The following is a 22,334-nucleotide window of genomic DNA, read 5'->3' as shown; positions in this document are numbered from 1 at the left end:
ATCTGGGAAGAGCTGCAGAAGAACCTTATTAAATTAAGCAACTGGGTAATAAACCAGAAGAAGAAATTAAATGGAGATAGATGCAGTGATGCACATGGGAGAAAATTCTGGCTTTACATTATGATGCCCTTTGAAATGTCCATAAAAGTGTCAGCTTCCTATTTGCTCAGAAAGGCAAATTGAATTCCAGGAATTATTACAAAAGAAGCAGAAAGCAAGGCAAAGAACATTCAGCAGAAATATCTACATATATTTCCCTGTCAGACCCTCCTTTCCCATAATTTTTGAACTGACTGACCCCATTCAAGCAAATTTGATAGTGGTAGCAATCTCAAACACTTTTAAGTTCCAAAACCTCAATCTCATTACTAGACACTGGTGAAAACACAGCAGAAGTTTGTTAATCCCAGCAGTCTCAGAAGAATTTTTTACACAGCATACACCCCCCTCCCTTTAAGTGTAACAATTTTACCACTTCTGCAGTAAAAACCCAAGATAACAGAGCATGGCAGGCAGAATTGTGCAATTCTTTCTGATGTAAGAACTCAAATTCTCCCAACTTGATAAATATGTATGTGTCTCCAAAACTCGAAGCATATTTACTGTCTGTTCCATGACTTTCTTCTCTAATAACTGTCTATAATAGCAATAAAACTTGTTTCTATTTAAAAATAAAATTACTAAAACAATGTCCAATAAATGAACAAAAAAATTAAACACTAAAGTATTGAGCACAGATGTTTGGGGTTTTTTTTTCCCCTTAGTTTTGGGGCTCTTTCTAAAGATACCTTCCATTGATAATGTGGAATTTACCCTGCAATTTACTGTGAGCTGAAGTGACTGACAAGAGCAACCAAGATACCTCAGGCAAACCAGGTCACTCAGACTTTTTCTTGCTGTTTTGTGATTAAAGGCTGACCACAAAACCCTTTAGTTCTGCAGAATGACATGCTTGGTTGGTTAAATATGCAGGCAATTAACACAGAGATAACATGCATTTAAATGGAGGTCCCATTGACCCCCATCTCCTGACTGCAACCTTTGCTCTGAAAGCAGACAGCTTAGCAAAAATATTCAATTAATAAAAAGCCATGAAGGGCAACAACTCCATTTCAATTAATTTAAAAATAAATAGTGTTTACTGCTCCATATTTAATAAGTTAATAAAAAACAACAGCAGAACTAATATCACAAGCAGCAAAGGAATGTGGCTGAAAATCTTTATAAAGATCATATAAAAATATCCAACCCTTTTTCTCCTTTGTTTAGAATAAAACAGAACATTCTATACAACGAAATAAAGCAAGCCTGTTGTTTAATCCATTTGAGTCCCTTCTTTCTTGCCTCTGCCCACGTTCTATCCCATGTGTGATGCTACAATTTGCTCAGTGACTCCCATCCCTCTCTCCAAACATTCCTTACTGTCTCCACCCTCTATTCTCATACCTATACCTCTCTCCCAAACACCTTGTTGGCCAAAACTAGTACAAGCTCTGGTTCCACCATAGAGGAACAACTAGTGAATTACTGTAGTTACTGCAGGTGGACCAAAACTAAATCTATCCCACATTTCTTGCAGCAGGACAACTGAGTGTCTATCCATTCTATATAACAGGCCATTTTCTGAAAATATTTAACTTGGTTCTGTTTGAAAGTCCCAGCCCTCTTTTGCTTTAAACTGGACAATAAGTTGTAAACTTCTATGTGAATAAAAAATTGACAGCTTGGAGACTTTGAAACTGGAAACCAAACTAAGACAAATTTAACCATTTGTAATTTTTTATTAAATCTTGTAGTTTGGGGGTCCAGAGAAGCCACGTATCACACCACTGCCATCTAATGGAAGAAAACATCAGCCAATTATTGGCCCTGGGGAAGACCCAGTCAGACAAAAACTATTTTATCAAGTAGGAGAGTCATTTCTAGCACCTCCTTTTCTCATCTATAAATTTAGCTTTTCTCAAAACATTCTGGGTTGAAAAAACGCACTAAATGTTATCCAAATGTATGACGATTCTCAGGAGAGCTGAAAGATTGGTTTGGTTAGGGTTTTTTTGGGCTTTGGGTTTTTTTTTTTTTTTTTTATGGAGAATTCAGTAATTTAAAGCAATGCCATGTAACTGCATTCAAAATCCTAACACTACTTACAGTACCTAAATTGATTGTGAACCCTGCTCTTTGTCAAAGACCTGGGCTGCAAAGTCCATAGGACAAGGCTGCCTTTTAGTTATTTTTTTGTGGAGTACCATTGTTTTCTGTACTGTTGATTAGCACCTAGAGCTTTAGTGCTCACATACCTGTATATGGCTACCATAGCTTAAATAGATGGAGCAATATCATTAATGCCTTTCCCAGAAGGGGTGTGGGTGGGTATTTCGATCAGCATTGAGGGAACTACATCTTTATTGCCAGCAGTTATGATTTTTCTCCAGTGTTGCCCATCTATTCCTGCTCAAGCAATCCTGCACCATCTCCAGACAGGCAGCCCTGACTGACAGACACCCGGAAAGACAGATTAAATAAAAAGGATGGCCCAGCCTCTTAGTGTTTTACAGCTTCATACCCTCTACCAAGAAAGAGAACATCTACTTAATTCACTTGGGTAAGTGAACACAACTCTTTGACACAAAAGCAGGGGGTGTGCAGTAATAGGGGAGAAGCGAGCAGTGACCTCTCTGCTGGCAAACCACAGAAATGAAGTCACATTGTAATTCACAGATCTGATTCAGAATGGTTCCTGTCGAGTACCCACGCTCAATAAGAGCCTGTCAGTTGGATTCATTAGCAAATTGTCACTATATCAAGGCAGCATATGCTTTGCATATGCTGTATACTCAAAGAGCTCAACAGAGTAGGCTCTAGCAAAACTAAGGAGCTGAGCACTGGCCTCCTCCTGCCTCTGCCCCAAGTTTCTACAGGGCAGCTGCTGTGCTGAAGGTCTTGAGACGTTTGAGAAAGTAACTTCTGAACAGAGAACCATCACTTTTGGAAGAGATGACTTGCCTTCAAGCAACCAGAGACCAAAAAGATTTACTGGTGTATAGGATGCTATATCATGGCATCAGAAAAAAAAAAAAAAATTAAGCAAAGTGATTCTTCAAGACATTTGAAAAAGCCAAGGCATTGTAAGGAAGCTTTCAACAAAGCTGATTATGAGCCGCTGTTCAGATAAAAAAAAAATCTCTTCTGTTCATTTCTGTGCTATGAAATAGATATTTTCAAGTCTGCTGAGACCACTAAGAGCCTACTAGCATTACTCAGTCCCAAAATGCACTTCAAGTGCATGCCAAGCTATTGGCAAAGTTTTATACAGACCAATGAATCAAAACATTAATCACTGTGTACAAATGGAAATTTTACTTTTTTATTTGTCTGGAAGGAAACAAAGTTAAACCAATTATTTGTCAGCGACATGGGCCTGCAGATTTTGGAAGCAGTCAATTAAGAATAATCACAGATTAGATATGTCACAGAATACTTGAGCATCTTGGGTCTCCCTACATAAAATATTTGCTAGGCCATGAGTTCATTTATGAAAAGATAATGACCCAGGAAATTTTTTCCTTAATTGCAAAGAAGCCATTTAAGAAAGTGTCTGGGGAACTAATTAGGAAGGAGTTTTCTCTGTAGAGGACCTGGCTTTAAACTCACTAAACAACTTTTAGAGGTCTTGCTAGAGACAGAGCACTGTCTAGAGGCAGACAACAATGTTTGCTGAGGTGCATTTTGCAGGCATTGGGGTGGGGATGTCTCAGTCCTCACCATGGTGATGCCCTGCCCAGTGCTGGTGTGCTCCAGCTATGGTGACTTGTTGGGCACAACTCATTGAATCCTTTCCTATTTCACTTCAGCAGATGTGAAAAGCATTCAAAAATATACAGACAGGAGAATCTGTACCTCCAAGCTAAAATTAGATTTTGCAAAACACTTGCACATTTGCCAAGACATAATAACGCCTGCTGGCCAACCCAACAGGTGCCAGGAAAATAGCTTTGTTATGATACCTAAACACCCATGAACACAATCTGTAAATTAAAGGAGACAACTATGTAGTTATTTTTAATACATATATGCAGCTTTCCCACCTCCATATAGTTCCTGGTAACTTCTTAAAGTGGTCAGATTTACAAGGCATTATAGCTCATGAGGCCAGAGATCAAACAAGCTTTTATTTGCTAAGCTAGGGTGTGAATTTGGACTTCATTTGTGAGGGAACAACCTCGTGGTTTTTTTACTGGCAATTCCTTTCACTTCATTTTGATGTATGCCTCCCATCATGGTGTTCAGATGCCTCCTTTAGGCATTTTTTTCTTAAGACTTGAACTCTTAGTCTCATGTGGTTCCATAGTAATATCACTTTTTAATTTAAACAAAAGAAAATTATCTCAACCTTTACTTGTAAAAACCACAGGAGTGAAAGTAAAAAAAAAAAAACCTGAAGTTTTAAAAAAAACCAGACAAAACAGACAAAAAAACCTTCAAATATTCACAAATTTTAAACAGCTAGCCTCATGTTGTTTAATGTATCTTATCAAAACATACAGCACTGCAAGTTTGCTTTTTTCCTTTCAACTGTTTGAAAATGGGGACTCAGTGACACTGTTGAAGACTTTGTCCTTTTATCTCTGGAGATTTGGTTTTATCAGCTGGCTTGCTAACCAAAGGTGGTACAACTCAGCATAGTTTGTGCACTCTGTTCAGGATACCCAGGAACAGAAGGAGCAGATGAGCTGGGGCTGCTGCAGGTCAGTGGTGAGAGGGACAGACAGAACTCACTGAACGCGTGCCCCACGCTCAGAAACTCGGCACTGCCCAGGTTTCACAAGCTCCTCACTGTCAGAAATCCTGCTGAATTAAAATATTCCATACTGCTACACTTTTCATAACTTGAGAACTATTACGCCACTGATTACATAATGCTTTGGAGTGGATCAAAAAGAAAAGAAAAAGGGAACAGACAAAATTAATGTTCAAAAAAACCAGCACATCTATTGCTACTCTGGCATCGAAAACAGGACTGATTTATTAGCTACACAAGTCTAGGGTTTCAAAATTAAATAAGTCTGTTTTACAAATTATTTACTTTCTACAAGATCCATTTCCCCTTGAAGCACACTGTGCATGCCCTCCTAGTGTGAACAGTTTACAGTCTGTGATCAGGCACAGACCTACTTGTCTGGATTTTTTTCCCCTTTCAAAATGGCAATTCTGAGAATCATAAATTACACAGCACAGTTATTGTAATTCGAGCTTATTCCCAATAAATAAAATTTATTAACTAAATAGCTTTCTGTGTAGCTTAGCTCTTTCCCACCAGCTTATTATTTTACATAGACTTGCTTCACATTCCTAGTCACAACCAAATTGTGCCATCTTAAAAATATGAATTTAAAAATATAAAGTAAAAATGCATAATTTCATATAATCACAAATAACCTTCACTCCTTATAGAATATGTCCAGAGAACACTTTTAAAATTTGAAGCTTTGAAAGTATTTTATCTAACACACATACCAAGGTATATCTACTATACAAATATAAGCTTTGTTTATCAGAACACCAGAGCAGAAGCCTCCAGCTCATTAAGCTCCAGTGCATTAGAGTATTTAGGGATGCTGGTGAGCTTAAGCATATGAGCAGCAACACTGACACAAGGCAGGACAGACTCCTTTTGGGAGATATGAAACATCACTTTATCATGCCATTCCAATTATCTCCAGCACTTATAGTAAGCCTCCAGTTATTCCATTTTTGTTACACAAATAAACTCTCAAGTTATAAAATAGGTCATGGTAAATTTTACGTCCTGGTCTAAAAACAGCAAGGTAAGTGGAGAAATAAAATTGTATGTGATATATGGCGGGTTAACACAGATGACCTCATGGCATTTTTTTCTTACCATAAACCTACCCCAGTCCTAATGAGTGCATATCTGCACCCACACTTTTAATATTTTTAAAAGAAATAGACCATTGCTAACATTTCTCAACCAGGAAAATGTCATAATCAAATACTAAAATTATAAACAGAATCACTGTAGCTCTCCTCATCATGTTAGGCACATTTCCCTCCTAAGACAAACACTGTTATTCAACATATCGAGTCACTCATGGTTTGTAAAAAGAGACATGAAATGAAGAATATACCACCGACGTGTTTATCTCCTACAAATTACAAATTTACTAAGCTTTTTTCTTAAAAAAAAAAAAAAAATTCCCACAGGTGGAATTTCAGACTTTGAGTCATTCTCCTGAGCTCATCTTCTAAGGTACTAGCAAAATACTCAAAATCATGCAAGTCCCTGATTAAACCAGGAAGCAAATCTGCATGCATGCAATTACAGCGTCTGCAAGGGCAGACGCAGATGACAGTAATTCATACTCTAAGAAATGGGCTTGTGTATTTGGCAGATTAACTGTTCTGTATTCCATTGCTATGAGGTATGGAAACTGTACTGTGAAACAACCATTACTCATTCCCTCAGCTCTGAGCACGTGGGTCCACCAAAGGCAAGCCAGGCTGCAGAGGGTGGGGGGAGAGGGCTGGAAAGAGAAGAGTCTACACATTTCAGATTAATGCTTGTCTTCAATGGCTTCTTTTATTTCATTTCCCCCACTTTTTAAATTAGCAAATACAGTAGGCCCAGAAGGGGAAATGTGCATGGGGAAGAGGGACAGAGGGGAGGGAAAGGGAAAAAGCAAAAGCAGCCAAAATTCTCCAACTTGTTCATTAGGGGTTTTGTGTTTGAACATCTGAATGAATCATGTGTCTGCTTTTCATTATTCTCCATATGTATTTGTTCTTTGCTTTGTTCAGAGATTTCTGGCCATGTTGTCATGACTGTGCTTATTTGTTATATATTGTTCTGTTACAGGGTGATGGTTACTTCTCCTCTGCCTCACTTAGCAGCTAAACCACCAACAAAGAGCAATCTGAAAATGAGAGGTTATGTGTCAAATGGTGTCCCTAGCAAACTGCCTTGCTATATGATTACTTTAGATCTGACTGCTTAATTCAGACCAGGGAGAAATCCTTAGATAACACTGCTTCTTATCGTGACAGGAATGCTGTAGGTCTCTTTTTAAAAATCTGAGAAATAATGGAGAATGACTTAAAGTACATCACTGAATGTCTTTCTCATTTCTCCAAAAGGAAAGCTAACACTTCTTGCTAAACAGTAAGCTGTTTTAACAGATCTGCTGTTACATGGAGGTTTGAAATAATTTCTTTGCTAAATTAAATCTTTCTACTTTCAGCTTTACTCTATACCTTCATCAACACACAAATGACACTGCAATAAATTCTGAAATCACTAATCATGTGATAATTTTTATCATTGAATTTAATCCATCCTACTTCATTGGATACCCATCACAGGATGATGTGCTTATTTAACAAGATAATCTCTTACTTGGCAGAAAGTGAGCGAGACCCAAAAGACTGGGAAGGAGCAGACAAGTAGTGTGGTTTTTCTCCTTTTTTGATGTTTGAATACTGGGTTTTATTTGGGATTTTTTTTGGGTTTGGGGGGAAAGGCGGATTGGTTGTGGGGTGGGGGGCGAAGTTGGTGGTTGTTGTTGTCTGTTGATTTTTGCTGTTTTTTTCTAGGGAATAGATGTAGACTCCACTGTTTTAGAGACAGTTTAAACTTGCAGATAGGAGAAAAAAGGTCTAGCTGAAAATGCTGTGAAGTAGGTGTCAAACTGATTAGCAGATCCAATTTAAAAAATTAGTTCTCAATGGCTCAGTATTGCACTACCTAGTGTGCTGAGAGGGTTTCCTCAAAAGTCTTCCTCAGGTCTGTCATTATTCACTCTTTTCCACATTATCTTGTCCAGTGGATTAGAGAAACCATTTATTAACTGTGAAGAGGATACTAAAGATGTAAGTGCTGCAAGCACTCTGGAGGCTTAAGATTATACTCAAATCTTAGTAAATTAAGGAGACCACAGGAAAAAAATAGGATAAAATTCAATACAGACAAATGAAAAGTTCCAGCACTAGGAGGGAAGAATCAACAGCCCAGACCAGAGTATGCAATAAGGAACACCTGGCTGGCAGCAGCACTGGAAGAGAGTAACAAAACCAGGGGCTGCACAGAATCTCACAGCATAAACCAGCATCACTTCTCTCATGCAACACCCTGTGCCTCAGAGATGTATCTATATTTTAAATACAAATAAAATTATTTATATGTATACATCAATAAAGAGGAGAAACATGATCACAGAGAAGACAAATGAAACCCCTCTATACTATTTAAAATGATCAAATTTAGGCCATCTAAAATCCTATGCCCAGCTCCAAGTTCTTCAGGTAAGGAATGAGCTAATTAGAGAGACCAGCAAAGAGCAATATATTGAGAAATTTAAAACAAATTGCCCTAAAGGAAAAAGTTAAAGGACTAGTGTTTAGTCTCAGGAAAAGATAAGGCAGATGCAGATCAGTCTTCAAATGTGTATGTTTGATGCAAAAAGGAAAGGAATAAACTGTTCTACGTGTCCACTGGGGATAAGAAAAGAAGCAATAGACTTAAATTACATCAAGAGAGATTTGGGTTAGACATTAGGAAATGCTTCATTATAGTGAGGAGAGGGAGGATTATCACAGATTGCCTGAGGAGCTTGAGGAATCTCCACCACTGGAGGCCTTTGAGTGAAGGTTACAGAAATACTCCTCAGCAGTGGGTTAGAGCTGATCCTGCCCCAAGGCAGGTCCTGACCTCCTCAGGTCCCTTCCACTTCTGATTCCTGGGAAGGTTTTGGCTTTTTTTTGGCAGCCTGACTGAAGAGAAAGAAAATTGTACCCAGCATTTAAAGCAGTAAAACATCTATTATTTTTATGCCATAAAGCATACTGTTAATAAATCCAATTATGTTTATGATCTTTTAATGGCACTGCTTATGTCATAAAGATCCGTCTTTGAAAATAGAAATAGATATCTCTGCCCTACAGTGTAATACAACAGTATGAAAGCAAACTAACAGAAAATACAAACTCATTGTTATATGGATCCTATTAAAATAATCTTAAAGCTAACTGTAACATAAAAAACACTAAACCCAGACATTTTTCTTTCTCAAAATTTTAGCATTCATATTCTCTACAATATTTTCACTTCACATTTTGTGTATTACAAACAGATCCACTCCTTTCCCTGTTTACCACTGGCAATGGGAGCAAAGGAAGTTCTGCTCACAAGGGTATTCCCTTCTAATGTCATCCCAAAAAAAAGAAAAAACAACACCAAACCCCAAACACAATGAGGTCTTGTTCCTGGTGTGATATTCAAAGAAATACTGAGTGATGGTATCAGAATTCTGCCAGAAGAGAGTGCCCCAAGGAAATCAAATACACGTTCAGGCAAAAGCAAATGCACAGCAGTGCAAGCTTATGACAATGGCCCATGACCAACTGGGTTGGTAGAGTTTTCTAAGTCTAGAACTGCAGCCTTCCAACTTGCTTTTCTCCTGAGTAGCTAATAAATGTTGTCTCTGGCAAGCAATAGATAAGGTCACACAGTTCTACAAATCTCAAAAACATCTTTGGCACAGGTGGCAGAATTTTTCTCCCATCTCATAATCTCCCCAGAATGCTTCTGTGCTGCTTCTCTTCACCCCATGTCCGGCCACTCACAAGACAGTCCTAAACTGCAATGCCTTTTCTTTTTACTAACACATACCAAAATGCTCTCCAGGATGTGTTTCTTTTCAGGAGAACCCACCCTAGCAGATCCTATTACTCTAAAAGCACTCTGTATACCACTAGTGGAAAGCTACAGAATCATTTTAAGGCACAGTTTCTCTGCCACAGACTCAGTGACACTGCAGACTCATAAATGAGTAACAATTCTAGTCCTGAGATAGTGCTACAACCGTTAGTCAATATTTTCCTCAGCAAATATAGCTACACACACAACATGCTATATTTCATTTAAAAATATTTTCATACATTAGCAAAAAAATTAGGAACATAAAACTGGAAGAGGAATTACTTCTATATCTCAGAATTGCAACTTGTATATCTAATTATGTAATAAAGAATATTTTCTTCTTCTATTAGCATATGCCAAGACTTCACAAAAATATAAAAATTAGACCAGGTTTTCCTTGGGAAACTTTTCCCAAAGGTTTCTCAGTTTTATATAGGAAATCAATTTGCATCACTGATGATATCATTCAAATCAGACAGCACTATGTGGTTAGAAGGCAATTTACTCTTCTGCCGAAGCAATTTGATACTTGTTCTGATTTGTGATTTTCATTTTGTTTGTTAATGAAAAAAATTAATGAGCAATGTTACTGGAAGCACAACTCAAAGCTTTGGCATTATTAAATATGTTTGTAATATACTGTGCATTATGTTGATTGCACAGTTGGAGCCACAGCTTTGGCAGTCAAGCCACCAGTCAATCATTCAAACTGATAATGAACTCACAGGGTGGACACTTTGCACGTACCTTTGCACTGATTTGTGTTTTTGTCAAGAATTGCCTTTGTGGATACAATTTTCCCATACCTATGGAGAAAACAAAAATCAGAGGTACAAGTTACTATATTTTAGTAAAGTACATAGTGATTTTTGCATGCATATACAACACATATCCTAGGAAGAAGTCTAGAGCTCTTGAAAAATGTTCATCTGATATCCTGGAGAGATCCCTTATGCCACTAGCTCAAACACCTTTAGAGTTCCCCAAGAGCACTTGCCACAACCTGTCCATCTCTGTTCCATGCACTGCCAACGTAAATACCAATCATAGGAAGGAATTTAGGACACTAGTAAAGAGGCTTCTTTGAGTAAATTATTTTAAGTTTGTTTAGGTTAAATACAGATGGACCACATTTCTTCAGGATTAATGAAAATGCAGGAATTATGGTCACTTTTTATACACAGGGACCAACAGTTGTGCTCATGTGTGCATCCATGTCTGTGTGTGCACACACTCTATCTAGTTTGGATAAACAGAACCTTTGAGGTTTGTGTGCAGCTCCCAGCTCTTGCCAAGATGAATGTTAACACTCATTTGAATTTATATCCCCTCCCATAGATAGCATGGCACTGCAGTGCAATTTGATAGACTAAACACAGTGAAGAGGGAATTTGGGCAGCTACAACTTGTTATATAAAGCAACTAAACCATAAAATAGGTATCTGTGTTTACCTTCCAGAGGTTGACTAAAAATGCAGACTTAATAGTATCACAAAATCCAGGTAAAAGATCACAGAAGATGACATTTATGGATGAGTATAAGACATCAGAAGAATAAGTAAAATAATTTTATTTCTCAAATCACTGATACATTTTGGTCTTTGCTGAAGAGAACTTTCCTTAAAATGCCCTTTCCTACATTTTTTTAAATTGTACTACTGATACTCTGTTATATTGGGCTTTCATTTGGAGGGCTTTTCCATGAAACAAAAGTTTCTACATCCACAAAGGACATATTACTAAGAAAGATTTAAGAAAATTATGTCTTCTAATGGCAAAGCAACACCCATGGAAAATAACCAACATCAATTATAAACCATTGAAACGTATGGCAGACAAATGCTTATCTGGTTAATCTCTATTAACAGCAATATAAAATTGGTGTTAGCGACTTCTACTTTCAATCCAGAAACCAGAATGTGGAAAACCTTGCTGCTATTCCCTTCTCTGCCTCAGCATGAAATCCATGTCTACCACTATACAGAAAAGAACCCAAGAATTCTAAGGGCAGCTAGAGCACTGTACCACATATTCAACAACACTTTCTTCTTGGTCCTATGGGTCTGTAAACATCCGGAGAAAACCAGTCAAAAAAACCAGGGGGAGAGAAAGGGGGAATGGTACCATAACTCAGAGTAAAAAAGAGACCCTTGGATTTCAGTCTGGAATCAAGAAAACACTTGAATACCTCATGAAGGGGAGTAGCACCTACAGGAAAGACTGGGAATGGCCTAACTAAACATACTCTTTGATACCAGCAAAATTTGAGACAAAGTTCTCCGCTGAAGTTTCCATACTGCAAGTGACCTGTAGCCATTCAGCTTAAGATAAAGGGCACTGTCCCCGCATCACTCATGAAAACAGAGTAAAGAGAGATGGAAAGTGAGACTTCCCATTTCACTGTTTTTCCTTTGCCTAAGAAAACACAAAAGCATTTGTTTCCATTTGACTTTCATTTGAGGAGGAAAAGCATGCTTTGCTTCATTTTGTTTCAGTCTGAAACTAGTCAGGAGAAGGAGGAAAGACTGACTTAAGGGTATTAATAATTTGTGTAAACTAAGTCAAGCCCCAATTCAGATATCTTTTAGGAACCAAAACAGTCAAACAAGTCTTCCTTCCCTTCACCTCTCTCCCCCTTTTTTTTGCTGACTCTGTAGACCAGAAGGATATTGGGCTCTGGAGGCAGGCGCAATCCACTGTTCACTGCACTATGATGGGTAGGTAGTTGAGAATCTATTTTGCCATCGCTAGCTCCACTCTGACCAAATATATAATAAATTTAATGTCAACCATGAGATCACATGCTTTTCTAACCTCAGGTGTTTCAAGAACTGGGGCCTTAATACTCACTCATGTTCCACTTAATTTTATAATTCTTCATGGTAGTACCTGAAGTTGACTTTGGCCTCTTAGATATTAGAGCACGTCTTTAGAAGGCAAAGAAAAATTCAGTTCAGTGATTTATGGCTGTTCAGTGGGTCAACCTACCCAGCAGGAAATTTGGCCTTTGCAGTGCATCTTCATTTATTTGATTTACTTAGATTTAATATCAAGTACATGAAAAACATGCAAAAACACGCCTATCTTGTACAGTAATGCACCTCTGACAGATATATGGGAAAAGAATCCAACAAAAATCAGTGGCTAACCCACAACAACCTCAAATAAAACACAACTCCTACCTAAACTTCCGCCAATAAAAACTGACACCCAGCCTCCATTTCAGTCCAGCCACTCCTAATGAATTGATATGTTGTTCCATCCAAGTCACGTGAGAGCAAGAAGTTTACATTTCTTGCCAGCAGAGACAGGCATTTGTGGTTCCACTGCATTTATTACAGATTTCACAGAGTTATTTGCTGCGTACTGCGATCCTGCAAACATTTCATTGCACTGGAGATTTTACTCACAGAATTCTGTTTTGGTCAGGAAATGCTTTCTCCCCACATTCAAAGTTATGTGCACACCTTCAGGTTTGCAAAAACAGACATCAGAGTGGTAAGAGGCACCACAATAACAAACACTGTTATAGGCAATTAGCCATATGTCGGCGATTTAATCCACTGCTATAAACCCTGAGTGTTACCACAAGAAAGTAATTGGAATTAATTTGGACACTGTTTTACTAAATATTTCAAGTAATTATTCTACAGTAATCAGAACATCAGTTCTGATGAAGAATGTTAGTTTGTGTGCTGCATGAAATCAGGAGGGTATTTTGTTCCTACAAATGCAGTCATATTTCTTTCTCTCATGTGTGAAGTGTGGTATTAAGCTATAGCTCATCTCCAGAGTTGTTTGGCTTTCTGCTTGTTTTCCCTTTAATTGTAATTGTAATTTGATTGACCCAGAAGTAAAAAAAAAAAAAAATGTATTCAATGGGGATGTTCACAAAAATAAGGATAAAATACATCACAAGAGTTTACCCCTTGTTCTCTTATATTTAAATAGAAATTATTATGAAATTCACAAGCCTGCACACCTGTGTTCTACAAATTACCGATATCATTAATGTAAAGAAATAACAGGTATGGTCTCCTTTTTGTGAGAAAGTGTGAGCACTATTTTATTTTCTCTTGAGTACAGTTCATGGAAGTACTCTTTCAAAGATATTGAATCAAAAATTCTGGTAATAAAAGGATGACTGAATTGTGTCCACGTCAGTGCCTCAACCCTTCAAAACAATGGCTGTATCATTAATGATAACCTACTGTATCATGCTATCCAAGGAAATAGATATCATGAATCTGAGCTGGCTACCTCAAAGAATGTGTATGTGGAGCATCTGAATTGAAATTGCTGTTTAAAAGGTTTCCAGGCACTCTTCCTGAAGTGTTATCTAAATGTACAGTAACCACTAACAAGATTGTTCAAGTGCTTTTAAAAATCATTGTAAATATTTATATTCAATTATGCTTTTATTTCTTTTTTATGTAATAATTTTCCTGGAAAACCAGGTGGTCAGATTTTGAAAGAGCTTCAGGAGCAACTGCACAAACTAGGACTTCACCACAATAATGAAGAACCCATGCAGTGAAATAGTGACTAGTTGTCTTTGTTACAGTTTCTCATGATATATAAGGACTGTCCAGAAAATTATAAAGCTTAAAATCTGCAGGTCCCAGAATAGAGAGCTACATTGGGGAAATACTGCCACAGCCCACACTGATGCCCCAACAGAGACATCACTACAAAATGTTATTGGACAGCCTCTAGGAGGGAAAATCTACTATGAAATTAAAAGCAAAGACACATTTGTGTCCTGGAAGTCACATACCACCAGAAACTGTGAGAGGATGCCAGAGTAGCATCATCACATGTTGTCCGTGTTTTAACATCAGGGAGCTCCCCAGCTGCTGAAACAAATTCCTATCTGGCCCAGCCCAGCCACTCTAACATTCCAAGAAAACATTCAGTTGAGGGTGGAAATACCTTCTTAGAAACATAACCAATTCCACTTTATCTTGTATATATCAGTGAAACTGCTGAAGTCATCTCACATACACTATTAAAATTACAAAAGTCAGTTAAAAACTCTTCACTTACCAACAGCAGTAACTGACACCATGTCACACAAAAGGCAGAACTAAGGGAAGAGCTCTGCACAAAGAAACTATCTCTCTGTTCAGTCCTGGCTATAGAGCTATGTTGAAAATCTCTCTGGAGAGCCCCATCCCATTGCACCCCACGTTTTCAGACTACTCAGCAGACTCAGGAAAGATGCAAGCACTGCAAAATAAGCCCTTAATGTATGTACATCAAAGCAGATCACTTTAAGAGCTTTCAGGCAGGCGGTCGATCAGCACTTACACTGCAGACAAATCTCAGCCCGCTCATTTCCAGGAAGTTATTTGATAACTGCTGTTAAAATGGAGATAGTTCCTGAAGGAAACCATTCAGCTGTGAGTGATACCCCTTGTAAGATGCATGAACCTTAACCACAGCCAACCCCAAACAGAGGAGAATCTGCTGTCTCAAAGCACACAAAGAATTTGAGCCATTTCTCCTCCTGCCTGTGGGAAGCTAGGGTGCAGGGAAGAGAAGTGGACAGCTAGGGTTAGGGGACAAGTGACATTCAGCTAAGGACTAGCTCAAGGCAGAGGTGCCAGGTGTCACCCACCCCACTGCTGGCAGGCAACATGCCAAGAGAAGCAGCTGGCTGAGTAACAGCTGTGACCAGGAGTTGCTGCATCAAAAAATGGATTTCCTAGGAGGCCAGGCTGGTGGGGGTCATGCAAACTTTTCAATTTTTCCATGTCGTTATAGGAAACAAAAACTCTGGGACAGGCACAGCATATTCCACCTTTCAAGCCAACCCTGAGGCTGGCCATAGCTAGTCCTGTAACACAAGATGTATGTAGGAGCAGACAGGATAAATCTCTCACCACTCACCCCACTCTGTGCTGTACTAGTGCTGCCATCCTCCTCTACAAGGCACTGGGTGCACAGGCATGAACAAAACACAGCTTTTACCCAATTGCAACCACTGCTTGCATGCTTCAAAAAACGGGAAGCTTGGAATTGAAACTCAAGTTACCAGCATACAGAACTCTCCTTTGCTTAGTAAAAACCAATGGAGTTATTGACTAATTTCTGAGTTCAGAGCTTAATAATTACATGCCCAGCATTTGAGTTCACTCAAGGCCTCAAGCATTGCTCCGAGCACAATCCACCCAACTGAAAACTGTCTGCGTTTCTGGGCATTTAGGTAATGTACACTTTTATCTTGGGAACTTTTGTACTGGGATGAATTTGACCAGCAGTAATTGGATTTAGATAAGCAACTCTGAGGCTCTTTCATTCTTGTGAATTAATATCTAAATAGCATAACCAGGTTTATTTTGTTTAAAGCAGACTCTATTAGGCAATTCATGGGTTTTGGGAGAAAATAAAGCCCACATTATGAAGACCTAAAGTATGGAAAGAACTGCTGTTGAATTTCTTGGAGAGACATTTTTCCTATAATACACTGTGACGTGAACTTACAATGTCCAAACACATACAAAGGGGAAATTCACTTTAAAAAATAATATATTTGCATTATAATTTCTGGGTATTTCATGTACTACATGGCATTTTAAATGCTTACATTTTTTCCCCAAAATATAAGACATTCTGTCCCTTAAAGACTGAGTTGCTTTGTTGCCCTTTCTCTGCATATTATTTTTAACTTAAAAAAAAAAAAAAAACAACCGAAAATTCAACATAAAATTCTCATATTCATACAAAAATACAACAACAAAATACATGCCACTCACACCACCTCACAAGAGCAGTGCATGGCTTGGGGAACAAACAAAAGGAGCTACTTGCAGGAAACTGATGGTGGACTGGACTGACAAGACCATGCTTCTGTAAGAATTTAACATTTAGATGCTCTGTCTTCTCTAATTACTTTGGTCTGGCTGTCATGTTTACAAAAAATCATTCCTTCACTCAGTAAAATACAAGATCTTCACACTGTCTCTCACAGTATCCCACGGGACAAAACGTCCAGCACACAGCTGGATAAACACATCTTGCAGTGGGTGAGCAACTGGCTCGTGGGTTGGGCACAAAGGGTCACAGTGAATGAGGGGACACATACTTGGGTTCCACTATATGGGATTGAAAAACCCCACTAGTGGGGTTCCACAGGGTTCCATCCTCAGCCCAGGGCTCAGAATCTTCATAAATGGCTTGGGCACAGGACTGGAAGGGATGCTAACTTTGCAGAGAACACAAAAGCGGGAGGAGCTGCTGTTTCTCTCAAGGGCAGAGAGACCTTCACAAATCCCCAGACTGTGAATCACCAACAGTATGAAGCCTAACAAGGGGAAGTGACAGATTCTGTGCTTGGGACAGGGCAACTCTGGGTGTATGGACAGACTGGGGAAAGAGAGGCTGGAGAGCAGCACTGCACAAACAGACCTGGGGGTCCTGCTTGATGGCAAGTGGAATGAGAGCCAGCAGTGCCCTGGCTGCCAGGAGGGCCAGCCCTGTCCTGGGGGCATCAGGCACAGCATCACCAGCCAGGAAGGAAGGGGATTGTCCTGCTCTGCTCTGAGCTGGGGCAGCCTCACCTCAAGTCCTGAATGGAGTTTTGGGTGCCACAATCTAAGAAAAGTACAAAGCTAACAGAGAGTATCCAAAGGAGGGCTGTGAAGATGGTGAGGGGTCAAGAAAGGAAGCCATATGAGGAGCAGCTGAGGTCTCTTGGTCCGTTCAGCCTGGAGGAGATTGAGGGGAGACCTCATTGCAGCCTGCAACTTCCTCATGAGGAAGAGGAGGGGCAGGCACTGGTCTCTTCCCTGTGGTGACCAGTGAAGGACCCAAGGGAATGGCCTGAAGTTGTGTCAGGGGTGGTTTAAATAAAGGTTCTCCACCCAGCGGGTGATTTTGATGATCCTAGTGAGTCTCTCCCAATTCTGCACAGAATATTCTGTGAAGTCAGTAAACAATCTAGACTGACAACTTGTCCAAGAGTTTCGGGAATGTCACCAAAAAAGTGAGAGGGGCCTCTTAAATCTTTTGTTTGTACAGCTAAACCAGCCCTGAGTCGTTAGCACCAAATTCTGAAAGGGCAGCTCAGCAATTTTGAAACTGAGACTTTCTATTTCTGATCCTACCAGCACAATGAGAAGCCTAGCTTTAAGCAGACAGTAATGAACATTATAGTATGTGGGAAGAGTGAATTTTCAAGAGAATACAAGCTGATGAATCACTAAAACAACATATACATATTCAATAGTATCTTCTGGTACAGATATTTACTACTAAGGGTGTAGTCATTTCACTCATACATGGGCCAATTAGGCACCATTGTCCCACATCCACTGAAAATATATTTTTTGGAACTTGGAGAGAGAAAAAGCTATGAAATCCATAAAATAGCTACATTATGTAATATGTCTATAAACACTATTATTGCTTTAGACAAATGACATCCAAGATCTTACCATTCTATTGAAGAATGGTTCCATGTTAGGAAGAAAGAACCTAAAAAGCTATTTTAGATTACAGATCATATTCAGAAATCCCACTTTTCAGAAGCTACAAGCGCCATTTATGTCAAATCACAGGGCTCTAATAGAGCCCTGGAAGGCTGTGTTAGGTCCTTTGGTGCTCTTTTATTGAAGAATAGGGAAAACTTAGAGGTTTTAGTGAAGTTTGCTTCTTGTAAAATGTCAACAACTTCAGAAAGATAATCCTGAAAATAAACAAGCATGTAAAGAAACACTTATAACTAAAAAATCCCTTTGCTGTTAAAATTCTAGCTTTCCTTTCCAAAAGAAAATCTACTGCTATTAAAGCCCAGGAATGTGTCTTGCCTTCACCCTCATTACTTGAAAGGCTTGTCTCACATTAAAGTTAGAAATGTATTTACAAGACAACACATACTTACCAGGAAAGAGAAGGTCATACTTCATATTCAAACTAATCTGCATTTATATATCTATATATGAACCTTCACCTCTGGAAAAACAATTTCACATGAGAGCGTACAGGCTTGAAGGCTTATTGCAATTCTTTTAAGTATTTGGGAAATTAAACCAAGTAAAACAGAAGCTGAAGTATATGAAATTTAAACAGACACAACATTTGTTGAAACAGTAAGACCTTGAATTTTCAGACCTGCAAGATGTATATAATTTTAGTAGTTTCCAGGTAGCTTTTCCTGTAACCTTGTCCCTTTCTTTGCCAAAATCAGAATAAGAATTTTTTCAGCATATAAATTAAATTTAGTGGCTTAATCTAACACTTTTAGACATCAAAGGTAGTTTTTTCATTGTTCAGTAGGTTCAACCTCAAATGCTATAGACAGAGTTTACAATAAGGCTATCACCCTGGACAGAATAAAACACCACTTAGTAATGTGGCACTCCCCACAATAGCCTGACATTTTACAGAGTTTTTCCTTAGCTTGTTGCAAATAAGACACTTGGCAATTAGCTGCAGTTTCTAGTCTAAATGCTGTTTATTCTTAATTAGTGCTATGCATTATATTCATATTAAATCTGTATATTTAAATATTGAAGCTATTTAAGACTATTTAAAAATTAATTACATTATTGTATATCATATCAAAATTATTACATTTATGTTTTGACTCTGACAGAAAATTATGTTTTTCCCTCGCAGTTCTGCCATGACAAATAACCACTGTTAATAATTAATTAGCAAAATATTCTACAGTTGCTAAATTAAGTATGGAAAACTAAATTCATGCACAAATTACTAACTATGATTTCATGCAGTACAGTTCAGTTCTTTCGCTGGGCCATCATTAAATCTTCAATTACTAATTATTCCACATTTTCAAGAATTCAGATGTTTTAAAAAATAAAATGCAACTTTTGTTTGCAGACACTTAAGAGTGCCTCTAAATTTTCTGTATGATAGCAGGAACTATTGGGAAGACAGCTTAGGGAACTGAAACCCTTAAGAGAAAGAGATGTGGTTTACTGTAGCCTGTCACAAATGATAATGCCAGGCATACCCTAATTTTCAAAAGGCAGTGGATTTATTAAAAGTCTAAATCTTTTCTAGGACAAAGACATTGCTCAGCAGCACTGGAAATAAAAAAAAATGAATCAGTTCTTCAAACTTAAAAAATTTCCTCTATCCAACAATTCAATTATTTTAGATATTTGTGGAAATACCTCCCCTCTCCCTAACATATCATTCCAAAATGTAGAATTTGTTTGCTTTGTATGTTCTAGCATGCTGTGCTGTCTTGAATCCAATTTCTCATTCACAGTCTTGCTTACTTACGGAAGATTCATTGTTAAATTACAGTTGGTATGAAGCAGCATGCCAGCATACCATGATATTAATCTCTGAAGTGTTCAATCATTTAACAATAGCCTCATTATTCAAGGGAACTCTGAGAATTCAGTTTGCGAAGATTTTCTGACATTTCACTAAAACAATTTACTCTTAAAAGAATTCAATGACTGCAATATATTGTAATATATCTATGTATATGTACATGCCTCAATCAGATGGTTGCTCTCTAATAATAGACAAGAAAAAGAAGAGGAATTGAAAAGAAAAGGAATTACAGATAAAAGCAAGAACTCCAGCCACCACCAGGGACCGTGAACTCAAACTGATAATTTAAAGCTAAAGCATTTTATAGGGTTCACACAGAGGCCACTTGAGTCAAATGTGTGAGTGAGACTTCTTGAGTTCACACAGCTCCCATTTCATTATTTACAAGTAAGAAAAATCCAGGTACCTGGGTTGTCTTTAGAAATAATATAGTTTTGAGAGGAACTGTTTCTTCAGTATTTTACATTGCAAAATACATCATTTGGGAACTACATCATAGAAAATATTCTTTTTCTTCAATATATTTAGTTTAATCCTTTTATTTCCAGAGCTGGAATGTCACAGTTGTATTCACTTTCCAAAGGCCGAACTTTGAAAAAAGTGGCACAGAGGCACATATTTTTTTTCTGTCTGAAATTTTCAAGAAGAAACAGCAAGAGCCTGGATTTGGATTTTTACAATTATGCGGGCAAAAGTTCACACTGCTCACTCAGAACTGGGACAGAATACCTCTGGGTTTGAGTTCCTTTGAATTTTAATTCCATCTAGTATATTTATAAAAGCAAAGATTTTTTAGTCCATTTATTTGTACAACTCTAACATAATGACAGGCTTGGGGAGAGTGTGTGAAAGCAGATTTGATAAGCTATTTGTCCGTGATACTTTTGAATACTCATACACATGTACAATTTCAGGCATGTTGAACTTAAACAGGATGAACGACATTTCTCAAGGTTAAATTATGTTTGTAGGCTCATAAATTATTGTGCTTGTCTGGTGTGGAAAGTCCTCCCTACAGCCTTGACACAGCAAACAGACATACACGGGACATACAAGTGCATGTTCCCAGTCAGCCAGGGCTTTGCTTTCCCCAGTGCCAGGCCTATAACCACCAGAGAAATTAGCTTGAAGGAGACAAATCTGCTGTGGCTGGTAACTCACCACAACTCCCAGATATTCACCAAAACCTTCTCTTGAGTGATAGTTATGTAAACAATTAAATTCAAACTAGGTGAAGCTGCCCCCCACACAATATAGATACACAATTATGAATAATGTAGTAATGTTTTTTATGTTTTCAAATCCACTAAAAACTTGCAAGTGAATGTAGCATTAAATGAAGTCACCTGATATGAAAACTCATTTATGGGTTTAAAAAGATAATTCGTTTAGAGTCTTTGTCTACTGTATAAATAATTATTCACTCTTTACTATCCAAAGACAGATGGACATATTTGAACATATGAGCCTAACTATGTCAGATGGATAAATATCTTTGGAGGGGGAAAGCTTATTGAAAACTTCCCTTTGGATCAGACTCTTGCTTTCCAGAAACGTGGCACCCTTCTGCTGGCTCCAAGGACTGCCCTAATTTACAATGATGGAGCAATTGCCCTTGTCTTGAAGTGTTGAAGATCTACTTTGAGAAAACATCAAGGGGTGGGTTGTGCAGCTCAACTGGCACACCCTGTAGCACTCTGCTCATCAGTCAACACTTCTGAGCCTAAGAAAAACAAAATTTTAGTTAACGAAAATCTTGTGCACTGGGCACCTTGGCCCTGAGTCTTCTACAGAAGAAAAGCCAACACTGGCAATTGCTGTGCTCTGCTGTGGTTCATTTTGTGCCCAAAAACACCAACAGGGACCAGGAAGGGATGAGACAAGCCATGGGATTCACTAAAGAAATAAACTCTTTATAGTCATAGAGTCTTCCGTCCTTAAAAGGACACATGGTTGGTCCCGCTAGGCAGAACCCTAGAAGGAAAGCAATAAAGAGATGCATTGTAGCCCATCCTTTCTGAAATATCCATGGGCAGATCTACAGAAAGGCACAAGAATTTAAATACTTTATATTTCTGCTGAAGATTTTTACCCCAGGAACATAAGACTCACTGAAAAAACACAGTGAGCCCATTTTGAAATACGACCAGTAATGCTGAATTTGGAAGCAATTTAGCTTCAATTGCTTGGGAGCCCTCAAGAAAAGACTTTTGTATATTACTGGCTTCAGGCATCTTCAAATAAACTAATTAAATAAGATACAATCCTCAAACCATATAAAGATACACATGGAAAATCTGAGACCTCA

General features: G+C 38.2%; 1 protein-coding gene across 5 annotated transcripts in view; it reads right to left on the bottom strand.

The window, feature by feature from the left end:
- The window catches only part of RBMS3 (RNA binding motif single stranded interacting protein 3), a 704,809-nt gene that overhangs the window by 310,559 nt on the left and 371,916 nt on the right, over window positions 1-22,334 (bottom strand). For all 5 annotated transcript variants that reach the window (XM_063155034.1, XM_063155024.1, XM_063155043.1 and 2 more), the window contains one exon: window positions 10,460-10,518. In XM_063155034.1, coding sequence (XP_063011104.1) covers window positions 10,460-10,518 — 59 coding nt within the window. The remainder of the gene's footprint in view (window positions 1-10,459; window positions 10,519-22,334) is intronic.

The sequence above is a fragment of the Melospiza melodia genome, chromosome 1 (assembly GCF_035770615.1).
Source record: "Melospiza melodia melodia isolate bMelMel2 chromosome 1, bMelMel2.pri, whole genome shotgun sequence".
Classification (NCBI taxonomy): domain Eukaryota; kingdom Metazoa; phylum Chordata; class Aves; order Passeriformes; family Passerellidae; genus Melospiza; species Melospiza melodia.
This window is presented reverse-complemented; position numbering and strand designations above follow the sequence as displayed.